The sequence below is a fragment of the Equus przewalskii genome, chromosome 21 (assembly GCF_037783145.1).
Source record: "Equus przewalskii isolate Varuska chromosome 21, EquPr2, whole genome shotgun sequence".
Taxonomy (NCBI): Eukaryota; Metazoa; Chordata; class Mammalia; order Perissodactyla; family Equidae; genus Equus; species Equus przewalskii.
The window spans coordinates 35,307,481-35,321,376 of record NC_091851.1 but is presented as its reverse complement, the minus strand read 5'-3'; the positions used below and the strand labels follow the sequence as shown (position 1 = coordinate 35,321,376).

The window sequence follows — 13,896 nt, the reverse complement described above, 5'->3', positions numbered from 1 at the left end:
CAGTCTTCTACGGATGGACATTTAGGTTGTTTCCAGCTCTGCTGCTATCCAGCAGTGCTGCCTGGACCTTCCCTGTCTGTGCGCCTTTTATTATTTCTAGGTAAATTCCTGGAGCTGAGATCGCTGGATCAAAGAGCATGCGCATGTACAATTTTGTCAGACATGGGCAAATCGCCCTCCGAAGTGGCCATGCCATTTTACAGTCCCGCCGGCAGGGTGGGGCGGGGTCCCCTTGCCTTGCTAAGTGTGGTTGGATTCAATCACATCCTCCCCACAATCTGGGGGACCCGGCAATCGAGAGAGATGGGGTGCCATGGGGTGCTATGGGGAGGGGAGGGAGAGACCCAGCGGGGTCTGCAGGGGCAACTTTTGCTGGAGAAGACGCGAGCAAACGGCACATTCTTCTAAATGTTGCTCATCATCAAAATCAAAATCAAAATCAAAACATTTGATATGTAAGGGGGTGATTTTAGTTCTTTTTGAGAAAATTTATATGCTTTGAGTTGCAAAAATTCCCCAGAGGGACCAAAAATGTCCTATCTTAAATAAAATGCTGGAGAACTGATCAACGTGGATTGCAGGCGAATACATATGTCATTTGGGGGTGGTGACAAACTGGTGGCCCACTGACTGAGGCCAGCCCACAGACATGTTTGCTTGATCCACACAGTCTTAGGAATTTGGAAATGCTTGCCAACAGGCGCTATCGTGAGCTCTCTGTAGCTCTGAAACCAGGTGAGTCTGCAACTAAACGTGCCGGAGGCCAGCTGTTCAGGCTCGCTGAGAGGAGGACCAGGCAGGGGACTTTCAGAGCCGTGGTCCCTGGACCAGCCACATCAGCATCACCTCGGGACTTGTTAGAAAAGCACGTTCTTGGAGCCACCCCAGACCCGTGGAGTCAGCAGCTCTCGGGGAGGCGGGGCCGGCAATCTGCGTTTTAATCCCTGCACATGATTCTCATGCACTGGTGGGCAAGGAGCATCTAGACAGATCTCCCCAGCCCGTCCTCCCTGATGAACCTGCAGGGTGGCCCCGGAATGGCACTAACCTTGGGAATGTTCTCTCCTTCTCTCCCTTGGTCTGGTTCTCTTCTTCTCCATCTCTATTTCTGCGTATTTCTATCTCTATTTTCTGTGTATTTGTATTTCTGGCTGCATTTCTCATTGCGTGTCTCTAAACCAACCTGCCTTCTCATTTGTTCCTATTGTTCTCTCTCACTCTGCCAATCACTGTCCACGTGTCTCTGTCTCTCGTCTCTACGTCTGTCTCTGTCTCTTGTTGTGGTTTCCCTGTATGTCTCTGTCTCGGTCCTCCTGCCCCTCCGGGCCCAGGCCATCCGCCTGAGAGTGCACCCCCTGTATTTGATGATCCCCGGCACGGTGGGCTGCTCCTACGCCTTCATGCTCCCGGTCTCGACGCCCCCCAACTCAATCGCCTTCGCCTCCGGACACTTGCTGGTCAAGGACATGGTGAGTCTGGGCGTTTTCTGACAGAGGCCCAGAGGGGTGGGTGGACACTGGGTGGTGGGTAAGGCATCTAGGCAGGAGTCCCCCCCATTTCTGAATAGGTCACTCTCAGTGGGACAGGAAGACACATTCTAGCAAACACTCTGGGGTTCTTCTCCCACTTAGAGAACCTCAGGAAACACTGCCGCAGGGCCTGCCTTCCACCGTTGGCTTCTGGGACAAGGGGCGTCCCCCTCACTCTGGGCAACGCTCTCTCTCACTTGTGTGGCCAGCTGCGCCGTGCCCAGAATCTTTAGAAGAGAGGAGCAGTGGACCACCCCCTGTGATTGGGGGTGGCCTCAGTGCCTGGCCTGCTGGGGAGGGGGCAGAAGCCGCAGGCTGCGCGTGGGGACATTCAGCAGGTCTCGGTCACAGGGCAGTGCCTTCCTGCTCCCCCTTTGCTCCCCTGCTATCCTGCTCCTCCCTCCCTCCTCCTGCACCTCTTCCCATCCTCCAGCTGCCTGGGGCACTCAGGAAAGGCAAACCCTAAGCTGGTGCCACTGAGAAGAGTGACCTGCTTAACTGATTCACGATGCAGGCCCTCCAGGCTCAGAGATGCCCACAGGATAAACGGGGCGAGAGAGAGAACAAGAGTGAGAGGCAGAAAGAGCTCACAGGCACCAGAGAGAGCAGAGACGTCGGAGACAGACACTCACTCACTTGTTCGGTCCTCTGTTGCACGAGCTCCTCTGTTGCATGGGTGTCGGCTGAGTGCATTCTGTTCCTGGTAGTGGGTCACAGAACATCTACCTCCAAGGGGGTGGCCTTCTATTGAGGGAGACAGACAGTAAACAAGCACAGCAATCTTTTTAAATGATGTAAATTTCCATATTGCTAAGTGCTATGAAGGAAATAAAACATGGCGGGCTGGAAGAGGAGGATGGGTGAGGGGAGATTACTTTACGTGGAACAGGCAGGTAAGGCCCCTCTGAGGAAGTGACGTAGGAGCTGCTGAGACCTGAATAATGGGAAGCAGCCAGCCTTGCATAGAAAAAGGGAGAGCACCCCAAGCAGATGGTAGCGAGTGCAAAGGCCCTGAGGCCAGGACCAGCTCTGTGCATTTTGGGAACACAGGGCAAGGAGGCTGGTGTGACTGCAGAGTCGGGAGTACGAGGTTAGGGAGTAGGGTGGGGCGATGCAGGGCACAGGCTCCGGGTGTCATTCAAACCACAGCGGGAGGCCTTTAAAGGGCTTTAAGCGGGGCAATGATGTGATCTATCCTCTGCTTTAAAAGATGGCATTGGCTGCTGAGTGGAGTGATTGTCAGAGTCGGGAGGGACGGGTGTGGAAGCTGGGAGGCTATTTAGAGACAAAGACAGTAAGAGGGGCAGGAATGCAGACATAGCGCAGATTCTGAGAACAGAGAGACAGTGAGAGAAATGAGGGACATGCTGAGAGATGCTGAGGAAGGCAGAAAGATGCAGAGGGGCACGAGGAGGCCCAGAGAGGCAGGAACGGCCGAGCCCCCCGCCGTCAGCTGGTCAGAGCAGGCGTGCCCACCTGCAGGTTTTACTCCTGTGAGAGTAACGATGCAGGTGTTAATTAAAGTAACTAATGTGGGGCCAAGCAGGCATTGTGAGCCAGGATCCTGGAAAAGGAAGACCAAACCCTCCTGCCAGCTCCCCAAAAGCTTTGGCCAGTCTCCTTCTCTCCCTCCAAAGTTGCCAGGGGCTTTAAGACCCTCTAGAAGGGAGGCCGGACAGCACAATGCAGTTCCCGGACTTCATTATTTGGCATCGTGCCTTCATGGTTTATGCCCTTTCCATGAGCCATCCATGGTAATATCTGTTTAACAGTTTTACTAATCAACTTACATCTTTTAAAAACTTAAATACAAATATTTAAAAAGAAAATTTTCTGATTTAAAAAGAAAAGTTTAAATGGAAGATTGGTATTGCATGCCATAGAAGGTAAGTCTAAAAATAAATGCAAAAAAAAGCAAAATAATTACATTCTCCTGCTAACAGTCACCTGGAGAAGGTTCTGAACCCCTGTTTGTTAAAAAGGTACAATTGTCAAGGAGGAGAAAAGTGCTAAGGGCATGGCAGCACCTAAGGGAGACATTCTGTGCAATAGATTCAAAGAGGAATTGAGAAGGGAGTGACTTTCTCCCCGGGCGATTCACGGCGGGGCAGCACTAACGTGGGGCAACCAGAGAACCCAGGCAGGAGACGGGGATCGTCAGTCCAAGGTTGACTGAGTGGTCCAAGAGGTCGGCTGGGACAGGAGCAAGAGGGCACATCCTTTCCACCTCCTTAAAGAGGTCAGCATCTCCAGAAGGAAAATCCTTCCTAAGAAGCGAGCATAGCCTTACTTGGACACGCAGCGTGTATGAGTGTGTGTGTGAGGGGGTGGGGGGGGGATGGTGTTTAATGACCAAACCAGATTATTTTCAAGTTCTGTGACCTTGGGTAAGCCAACTTCTCTGAACCTCAGTTTCCTCTTCTGTAAAATGGGGATAATATTAATAACCCTTGTAGGGTTGCTTTCGGGGTTAAATGATATAATCCTATGACAACTGCGTGGCATGATCCCTGGGACCTCGAAACCACTCAGTGAATGGGGACATTGGCAGCTCTTTGGGCAGCGTAAAGGTGGGAGGGTCTCGGGCATCAGCGGACCTGGGTGTGGGTCCTGGCTCCATCACTTCCCGGCTGTGAGATCTTGGGTGAGTGACTTCCTGATTCCGAGCCTGGGTTATCCCGTCTGTCTGAGGGGCCCCCAGCTGACCCTCCCTCCATCTGGGCTCCATTTCAGGTGCGAACAGGCCTCCTGATGAACCTGATGGGCGTCCTGCTGCTCAGCTTGGCCATGAACACTTGGGCACAGACCATCTTCCAGCTGGGTACCTTTCCGGAGTGGGCCGACATCCACTCAGCCAATGTCACAGCACTGCCATCCACCTTGGCCAATGACACATTCCGGACCCTCTGAGTCCCGTTTAGGGACTCTCTTTGGGCTGGGCCCTCCCAAAAGGCTTTTGCCATCACCTGCTGCTAAGACCCTTCAGGACGATCAAGCAATTCTTTTCTGTGATCCAGTATGCAGCAAGAAAGGGTGACCTCCAGTGGTCCACTTGGGCCCACAGGTTCCTTATCTAGGACATCTTCTCCTTCTCTCTTGTGCAGTTCAGGGCCCAGTTATCTCCCAGATCTACTGCCTGAGAAACAAGCTCCTGTATCTCTGAACTGTTATGTGGTTAGTATGCAAGAGAGCCCAATTTCAGCAACAATAAGCACATCTGGAATGGCGTTTGTCTTGAACAGTTGGGATGGGAGGCCCTCAATCCCCATGGGCACAGCTTTAGGTTCCACTCTGGAGAGACCACTTTGCCCTTAGGGATCATCTTCCTTGGGGGCGACTGTGTTCCAGTCCAGTTGTCCCAGCTGTTGACAGCCCACGTGTGTCTGCTTGGTTGGTGCCCACTCTCTGCCAGTTGTCTGAATATTACCCCTGCTGATACCCAGCAGCCAGACTTATTTTCAATCCCTGGAGACTGGGCTGGGGGTGGGGGACACCGATGACCTCCTGAGGATGTGGAGACCGGGCCGAGCTTGCTTGCTCCCTCTCTGGGCTCCCTAGCACACCAGGGGAGTTCTCCAAGCCCCAGCCCACGTCTCTGTTCAAGCCTTCAAGGATTTTCCTGCTTCATCTGACTCATTGTGGCCGTAATTCTGGGGTTAGGCCAGCCTGGGCCCCGTCTTCTCGAGGGTGACCCATGTCCCCTCCAGCCAGGCCCTCCGGCACGTGGCCTGCAGGTGAAGTCTCTCCAGTGGGCAGATGTCCTCTTCTACGCGTGGGGACAGCTGCGACTTCCTCGGAGCCGCGGCTGGCGGGGCTCTCCAAGAGGGTTGTGATACCCCTCCTCATGTCAGACAGAAGCATCCGGACATTCCCTGAACAGCACAGCTCTGGACCCAGCGGGTGCTCAGGGAGTGTTGTGGAACCAGTGGCCCAGCGTTGGCCTAGCCTAGGAAAAGGCACCAGCTGAGGGGCCCAGAAGCTTCCCGTCCCCCCTCCCTCCGCCTCTGAGCAGTGCAGCCTGGGAAGGCAGCACCCCCGGCCTGGGCTTGTCCTCTGTACAGCACGATGCATCACGGAGGAGAGAGGAGAGGCCCCGAGGCTGAGCGTGAGATGCGGCTCCTTCTCTGCTTCCCGCGTGAGCACTCCGGCTTTAGTCACAGGTCCAGCCCGTGGCGGTGGGGCACACTCTGTGGGACGGGGGACGGGGGAGTTCATTCCCAGAGAAATCCGTGGGACTCGTAACCAGATGAATCATGATTTCAAATACTTCTGATTGAAAAGGCTATAAAATAAAGAATGTTAATCAACACTGTGCCTGGAGATTATTTCCCTTTCTGGACATAAAAGAGCTTCAAAGCCCCAAATTCCTGAGCTGAGGGTTCCACAGAATCGTCCTCCCTGACCTCTCCTCCTTGCTGCTCTTTCGCCTCTGCTCCACTCCAGCCACACACTCGAACTCTCCTGCTTCAGGGCCTTTGCACAGGCTGTTTCCTCTGCCTAGAACGCTTTGCTCCCAAATATATACCTGTCTCCTCACTTCATTCAGGTCTCTGCTCAAATGTCATCTCCCCAGAGAGCTTCCCTGAGCATCTGGTATTTTTAGTGCTGTATTTTTCTTCTTAGTATTTAGTCAGGACACTGTATCGTTTGTTTTCTTATCTGTTAACTTTCTCTCCTTCTAGAATATAAACTTAGGAGAATACACACTTTATTTTGCTCAGGGCTGTAACTCTGGTACTAGAGCAGTTTCTGGCACATAGTAATTGCTCAGGAAATATTTGATAAATGAATTGATGCCAGAATTTACAAGGAAGTAATCTCACCCTCTGATCTGGAGTCTGTGTGGTTCATTTCTCTGTTCATTCGTTCTTCCATTTATTCGTTCAACAATATTTCGTTAGACCCTGATTGTATGCTGGGTCACCGTCCCCACCCACGTGGAATTACACTCTATTACACTCTAGCCGAGGAGACAAAGTAGGCGGGTAAACAAGTGAAGTGACTCTGCGTCCTGTGCGGGCTGGGACAAAACTGAAATTGGCTGATGTGACAACTGACTGAGAGGCTGCTTCAGCCGGGCTGGTCAGGGAGGACTTCTCTGAGGGGGCGGCACTGAAATGAGAGCAGAAGGAGTCAGCCATGTGGGAGGTGTAGGTGGCAGGGGTGGGGCAGAGTCATTGGAAATATACCAGGGACTCATGTCTGGAATGTACGAGGAGCTCCCCAAAACTGGAAGAGACAAAAGCAAACACAACAAAAAACCTGTTGTAGTTACCTGTGTCTGTGGAACAAGTCTCCCCAAAACCCGGGGCCTTCAAACACAGCCATTTATTGGCTCATGTTTCTGCGTTTCATTTTGTCTCCACTCTATGTCGTGTGGCCGGGGCCACTTGGCTGCGAGTTTGGCTGGAGCTGGAATGTCCGTGATGGCTGTGGACCCTCTAGGGTCATGTGGCTCCTCCAGGAGTCCGGCCTGGACCTCTTTACGTGACAGTGGGCTTCTAGGAAGGCAAAAGCAGAAGCTCCAAGGCCCTCAAGGCCTGGGCTAGGGAGTCCAAGAATGTCAATTCTGCCCCTTCTATTGGTCAAAGCAGGCCACACGGTTAGCCTGGGTCAAGGGGAGAGAAATGGGCTCCCCTCCTGGATGGGAGGAGTGGCATCCACGCAGGCGGAGGATGGTTGGCCGCCATCTTGGGAAGGCTTCTACCATAACACCCAAGAGAAAATCGAGGGAGAGATATGAACACGCCGATCTGAAAAGGGATGTCTAAGTGGCCAGCAGGTTTGTAGAGAGATGCTCAAACCCGCTTGTCATCAGATAAATGTGAGTTAAACCAAGATTCAACAATATGCCAATCAGACTGGCAAACACTAGAAAAGTGGTCAACGAGTGAGGGTGAAATGGGAGCAAGCAGAAACAGTCGTGTTCTGCTGGCGAGATGATAAACTGTTACCATCAGCCTGCTGAGCACTGTGGCAGGAACCCGGAGAATTCGTTATCTGGTTCCCTGTGACCCTATCCCGCTCCTGGTTTATAGCCCAGCAAATGATCCCATGGGTCCCTAAGGAGACAACGTAGCAGGATATTCATGCCACTGTTGTTTGAGGTATCAAGGAGCTGGAGGCCACCTAGGTGACCATTACTGGGGGTGGGGGGTACTTAAGTAAAATACAGAGGAAGCACACTGTGGAAAACACAGCAACGTGTAGAAGTGACAGACAGCAGGTGCACAGAATGACAGGCTAGACACCGCACGTTCCAGGACGGACGGCAGACAGAAGTACCTCGAGCCGGGTGGGCAGAGGAATGGAAGCGGTGACGGTAAACGGGAAAAACAGGTGGAATGAACGTCAGTGGACGAGGGGTTCAGGAAGCCCCCTGGACTCCTGGCTCCACCCCTCACACGCTGTACCGCCTTAAGCAGGTCCTTCACTGCTTTGGACTGTGGTTTCCGCATCTGAGAGATGGCAGTGCATAGTCAGGATCTCTAAAGGAGGGAGAAAGCACCTAAACTAGCTAATCTGAGGAAAGCTTAGGAAAGGGTCTAGTCACAGGGTGTGGGCAGAGGGTCACCTAGGGAAACCACGAGGAAAAGCACAGGCCCCGGTGGCCAGGGGTCATGGAGAGCACGTCCCGGCCCGAGGTCCGAGGGACAGCTGCCTCAGGGAGCTGGGACACGTCCAGCCCTTGACGACTCCGTAGGGAGGGAGCGGCCCTGCGTCTTCATCTCCTCCCTCCCTTCGCCTCCTGCTGGGGCTCCCCGCCGGCCAAACCCAGCTGTATTGGTCAGGGTTCTCCAGAGAATCAGAACCAACAGGACGTGTGTGCACGGAAAGGGTTGTGTTTGAATCCACAGGCAGCCTGCTGACAGAAGGCCCTCTTGCTCTGAAGTCGGTCCTTTGTTCTAGCCAGGCCTTCAACAATTAGATGAGGCCCACCACGTTATGGAGGGCAATTTGCTTTACTCAAACTCCACCAATCTAAATGTGAATCTCCTTCAAAAATATCCTCACAGAATCATCCAGAATATTGTTTGACTGAGTATCTGGGCCCAGACATGTTGGTACATAAAATTAACCATCACACCAAGAGAAGCCAGAATGCAAGGGAGTCCTGTGCCACAGTCCACCCACGTCCAGCTCCGGGGGCTCAAGGTAGGGAGAAGGGTAGAGACTGGTCTGGAGGGGCTAACTGAGACAACATGGCGTGGAAGGTTTAGACCGAATCAGAGCTTGCCACCTAGTGGTCCCCAGGTCTGCATCCAGCCCACAGTCAGCTTTTTTTTTTTTTGCTTCCCGCCCATGAGTTTTAAACTATTAATTGATTGCTAATATTTAAAATTCAGGAGATTTCACATTAAAATCTGGACTTAGGCTTCTCTTGGAAAAGAAAATACCAGGAGAGCTGGCAATATGGGACCCTCATTGCTACCTGGAAACAACTGTTTGGAGTTGAGCAGTGGTGGTGGGAGAACGAAAGCTGAAGTGTGAATGTTCTTATTTGTCACAGTCCCCACCACTCCTTAATGTCTTATGCTGACTCTCTTCATTTGACTCTGTTGCCTTCCTGGCTGCTGAAGGCATTTGATTCTATAACTCCCAAGCTACACGATCTGGAAGGTCCATTTCTAATGGCCTAGAGCAGGGCTACAGTAGAACTTCCTGTAATGATGGAAATGGTCTGTATCTGCCTTATCCAATACAGTAGCCACTTGATCTGTGTAGCTGTTGAATACTTGAGATGTGGTCAGTCCAAATTGAGATGTACCCTAAGTATAAAACATACACCACATTTTAAAAACTGAGATTGGAAAGCATGAATGTAAAGGGGCTGGCCCCGTAGCCGAGTGGTTACCTTCGCGCGCTCCACTTCAGCAGCCCAGGTTTTCACCAGTTCAAATCCTGGGCGCAGACCTAGCACCGCTCATCACGCCATGCTGAGGTGGCGTCCCACAGAGCACAACCAGCGGGACCTACAACCAGAATATACAACTATGTACCGGGGGGCTTTGGGGAGAAGAAAAAAAAAAGATTGGCAACAGATGTTAGCTCAGGTGCCAATCTTTAAGAAAAAAAAATGAATGTAAAAATATCCCATTAATAATTTTTTATATTGATGACATGTTGAAAGGATAATATTTTGGATATATTAGGTTAAGTAGAATATTAAAATTAATTTTACTTTTTTATGTGGCTACTGGAAAATTTTAAATACGTCTATGGCTCACAAGCCATGTCCATTAGATAGTGTAGCCTCTCTGATAAGACTCGAGCCACATCTCCACGTTCTCCAACTGACTGGGTGGTGGCCACGTTCGACACCCACAGGCAGTACAGTTCCATGACTCTAACATTCTGTGGCTCTCTGATTATGATTCTAGGTCTGAAGATTTATCACTTCCTCTTCCTGTTCTGTCTCATGGCTCTGAATCTTCCAGAAATTCCCCTCAGCAGAGTTGGTTCTATTTTAGGTCACTCAGAAGCCCCTTCCGGAGGGCGTGGGCCTTGGAGACAGGCCAGCCTTATATAGGCAGAAGTGACTGCCTACATGCTCTGAGGAAAGCCAGAAATAGCTTCTGTTCCTCGCCTGCCTATGTCCCCATCTTCCCAAACATTACACAGCCACAGAAGCCTTCAGGAAATGCCTGACATGGTTCTTAACCAATCAGATCTTAACCAATCCAGCAGTTCTGGGGCTGGAGCAGAAACTGGGCAAATGCTGGTGTCCTCGGGGGACCGCCCCCCTCCGACCAGCACAGTGCCCTAGAGTCTCCTATGTGATGGGACCCAGGCTGGGGATCTGGTCCAGTGGGCATCACAGAGGCCTGTACAATCAGGTCTGAGCAGCCTGGAGTCACTCAGGCAGAGCCGTCAGCCCAGGTCAGAGGCACAGGGCAGGAGCATGCATCTATTGTCTACTGGGCATCTACATAGATTATCTCCCTGAATCCTCAAACAACCCTAAGAAGTAGGTACTAATGTCCTCTTCATTATAGCAGAGTACACACAAGTTCAGAGAGGGACAGTATCTTGCCTAAGGTTACACAGCATAGTAAGTGGCAAAGCTGGCATTCAAGTGCAGATCTGCTGCCTCCAGCCCAGGGCCCCTGTGGTTCAGAGGAACAGCCAGGCATTCCTTGCATCAGTCCTACCGAGGCCTCTGCAGAGGTTGTAAATTGGTGGCCCTTGCTGGCTTTGGCCCACAGACCTGTTAAGATTGGCCTGCACAGTGGTTTTTCATTTTTTTTAAATGCTGACTTTAAAAACTAAGAGACTGTTACATAAAAATGGGAATGACAGCTTTGGAAAAATTGGAAAATCTAGTCATGTTGAGCCTCGTTTTCAAGGGGTTTTGACCCTCAGCTGGGGCGAAGCAGAAGCGGCCCTTATTGGTCCACACGCAGCAGCTCCCTGCTGTTTCCACGGGCCGGCTTCGCTCCCTACCCTGGCTGGCCCGCCCCAGCAGGTGCGTGCGTTTCCTGCTCCTGGTCTCCTCAGTGTGCCCAGTTCTTGGCAGATGTGGAGCCTGGCCTGGCTTCCTGGAGGGGCTCAGGGCCTGGGAAGTGTGTTAGGCTCCCTGAGGGCCACAGGTGTGTCATCCAATTGTGTGACTATGAGAACGTCACTTCCCCCATCTGGGCCACAGGATAACTCCTTCAGGCCTGAGCAAGAGACCCCAGCAATCCGTCCTTATAAGGGAAAATGACGGGGAGACAGGAAAACGGCCCAGGGGTACCCCACTCAAAAGGACCATCCTGCAGGCTGGGGGCTGGCGGCCCAGGAGAGACGTCTTGGAGGAGGCAATCTGCTGGCCGTGATGGGGCGCAGAGAGGCTGGGGGAGAGGTGTGCGCCTTCCGGGTAGGGCCTGGCTTTCAGAAGGATGTGGACGTGGGCCTGCATCACAGCACGAGGGGGGTTCACACTGATCGAGTGCCTCCCATTTGCAGAGCCAAGGGCGTCACAAGGCCACCATGAGTCTTGTGAATCCTTCCCTCCGCACCAGCAGAGCACAGCGGCTGACCAGTGGGCTCTGGAGCGGGACTGTTGGGCACGATCATGGCTCTACCTCTTACTGGCTAAGCGGCTTGGTTAAGGGACTTAACACTCTGGGTCTCAGTTTTCTGAACTGAAGAATGGAGTTAGGAACAGTCCCTACCACAAAGGGTCGTTGGAAGTACGGACTCAGTGAATTGGAACAGAAACTGTTCAGAAGAACGCCCGATTCATAGCAAGTGCTCAATGCGTGTTAACTGTCATTAGCACTAATCTTTAGTAAGAGGAGGAAACTGAGCTGAGAGGGATGAGGTCCCCTGCCCAAGGTCACACAGCTAGGGAGGGACAAAGCTGTGCTTTGAAGCCAGGTCCATGTCAGGCTAAAGACAGGGAGGGCTGGGAGGGAGACCAGGGCCACTCACGGCTGGAAAAGAGTCTCAGCAGAGGTCCCCTGGTCTCCTGTGGGTTCCCACCCGGAAGAGCTGGGGTCAGGCTCCTCCAGGGTGCATTGCTGTGGTGGGGGGCGGGGGGAGGGGGCAGCCGAGCAGAGTTCTAGTCCTGGCACTACCACTAATGAGCTGCGTGACTTCTCTGAGCCTCAGTTTCCTCCTCTGTAAAATGGAGGTAGGCCCGGGTTTCTGCTCTCAGGATTAGAGATGGTGCTTGGAAAAGGCTCTCTCTCTCTCCTCCCCACCTTCCACCCGCTCCTGCCTGCCCTCCCGGAAGAGAATGTGGCAGCCCACCCAACCCCCAGGGAGGTGGGGGAGGTGGGCCCAGGCAGGGCGGGACAAGGTGACCAGGAGGGCTTAATTAAGGGTGGGAAAGCAGAAGTGACAGGGTTTCCTGAGTCCTAGAGGACCCAATTGCCCACACTTCCTCTCCACTTCCCATCGCCGCCTGAGTCCGTCTGCCCGCATCTGCCGCTATTCCGGGAGCATGAGAGCCCTTCGGGGGACAGCCGAGAGCCTCGTCAGGACCGGGTAGGTCTGGGGACTTCAGACACTGGGAGCCACGGGCAAGCAAACAGTCAGTGGTCAGGCACGATGATATGAGCCTAGGTCTCATTTCCTGGCAGAGCCTAGCTCTGCCATTCCCCGGCTGTGTGTCCTTGGGTAAATCCACGCCACTTTGAGCCTCAGTTTCCCCATCTGTAGAATGAGAGGAATAATAACGTCTACAAGGCTGTTGTGAGAGCTGAATGAGCAAACGCCTGCAGAGGGCTTGCTATTGCGCTCCCCTCACAGCAAGCACTCGATACGTGGCAGCTGGTCTCCTGACAATGACGAGGCCTGAATTTATCATCTCTGACCTCAGTGGGTCCTCAATGCTGCCTGGCACCTGTAGCACTTCTTTTTTTTTTTTTCTTTAAGATTGGCACCTGGGCTAACAACTGTTGCCTGTCTTTTTTTTTTTCTCTGCTTTTATTTCCCAAACTGCCCCCCCCCCCCCCCCGTACATAGTTGTATATCTTAGCTGCAGGTCCTTCTAGTTGTGGGCCTGTATCATTTCCTTAGTTCATTTACTCTCCCGCTCTCCTAGAGAACTATTTTATACCTTCTTCATCTTCCAGCCTCTATCACCTCCTCCAGCATCCTCACCTTCAGGGCTGCCCTCACTTCCTGCTACCAGGAGCAAACGGACGCCAACATACTACAGTCCATAAATATTTATGGAGCGCCCACTACGTGTTAGATGCTAATCCAGGCACTTGGGATACGCCAGTGATCCAAGGGACCAAGTCTCTGCCCCAGGGAGTTGATGCTCTAGTGACAGACAAGAGCTGACATGGTACTTACTATGTGCCAGACACAAGATGACCCTATGAGGTACCACTTTCATTGCACCATTTTACAGATGAGAAAATTGAGGCACAGAGAGATTAAGAAACTTGACCAAGGTCACACAGATGGTGAGTGGTGAAGTGGGGACTTGAACCCAGGCCATCTGGAGGTCACACCCTTAACCATGGCCCTCTATATCAGATGGGGTAGTGATATATAAGTGCCCACAGTTCGCTTGTCCATCTGCGATCCTCTGTGCCCATCTCCTCTGCCTTCCCACCTGCCATTAAGGATGAACAGCCCCTGCTTCATTCTAAGACCAGCCCCACCTTTTGTGCCCTCGGTCTTGCCTCCTGCCACCCACCGAAGGACGTGGCTCCAGCGAGCCCCCCTTTCTATGTACCCCCCTTCTGACTGGATGTCGCATCAGCGAACCCGCGAGAGTTCTCTCGTCTTAAATGAACTCTCCTGGTCCGTTTCCCCCATCAGCTGCCCCTGCATTTCTCTGCTCCTTTACTGCACGGATGACTTGAAGGAGTTGTCTGCACTCACGTCTCACGTTCTTCCCCTCTGGTCTCTCCTGGGCCCGTTC

The 13,896-nt window shown here is 52.5% G+C and overlaps 2 protein-coding genes across 7 annotated transcripts in view; both read left to right on the top strand.

Annotated features, from left to right (window-relative positions):
• SLC13A3 (solute carrier family 13 member 3) overlaps positions 1 to 5,838 on the top strand; it is a 76,973-nt gene extending 71,135 nt beyond the window's left edge. For 4 of the 6 annotated variants that reach the window (XM_008542487.2, XM_008542488.2, XM_070589350.1 and 1 more), the window contains 2 exons: positions 1,332 to 1,469; positions 4,263 to 5,838. In XM_008542487.2, the coding sequence (XP_008540709.2) occupies positions 1,332 to 1,469; positions 4,263 to 4,439 (315 nt within the window). In that variant the 3' untranslated portion in view covers positions 4,440 to 5,838. Of the gene's footprint in view, positions 1 to 100; positions 566 to 1,331; positions 1,470 to 4,262 lie in introns of those variants that run through there. The other 2 variants (XM_070589353.1, XM_070589352.1) reach the window with 1 other exon arrangement.
• A 5,639-nt stretch (positions 5,839 to 11,477) lies between these two features.
• The window catches only part of OCSTAMP (osteoclast stimulatory transmembrane protein), an 8,035-nt gene continuing 5,616 nt past the window's right edge, over positions 11,478 to 13,896 (top strand). Inside the window, exon 1 of the mRNA XM_008542495.2 lies at positions 11,478 to 12,503. Coding sequence (XP_008540717.2) covers positions 12,460 to 12,503 — 44 coding nt within the window. The 5' untranslated portion in view covers positions 11,478 to 12,459. The remainder of the gene's footprint in view (positions 12,504 to 13,896) is intronic.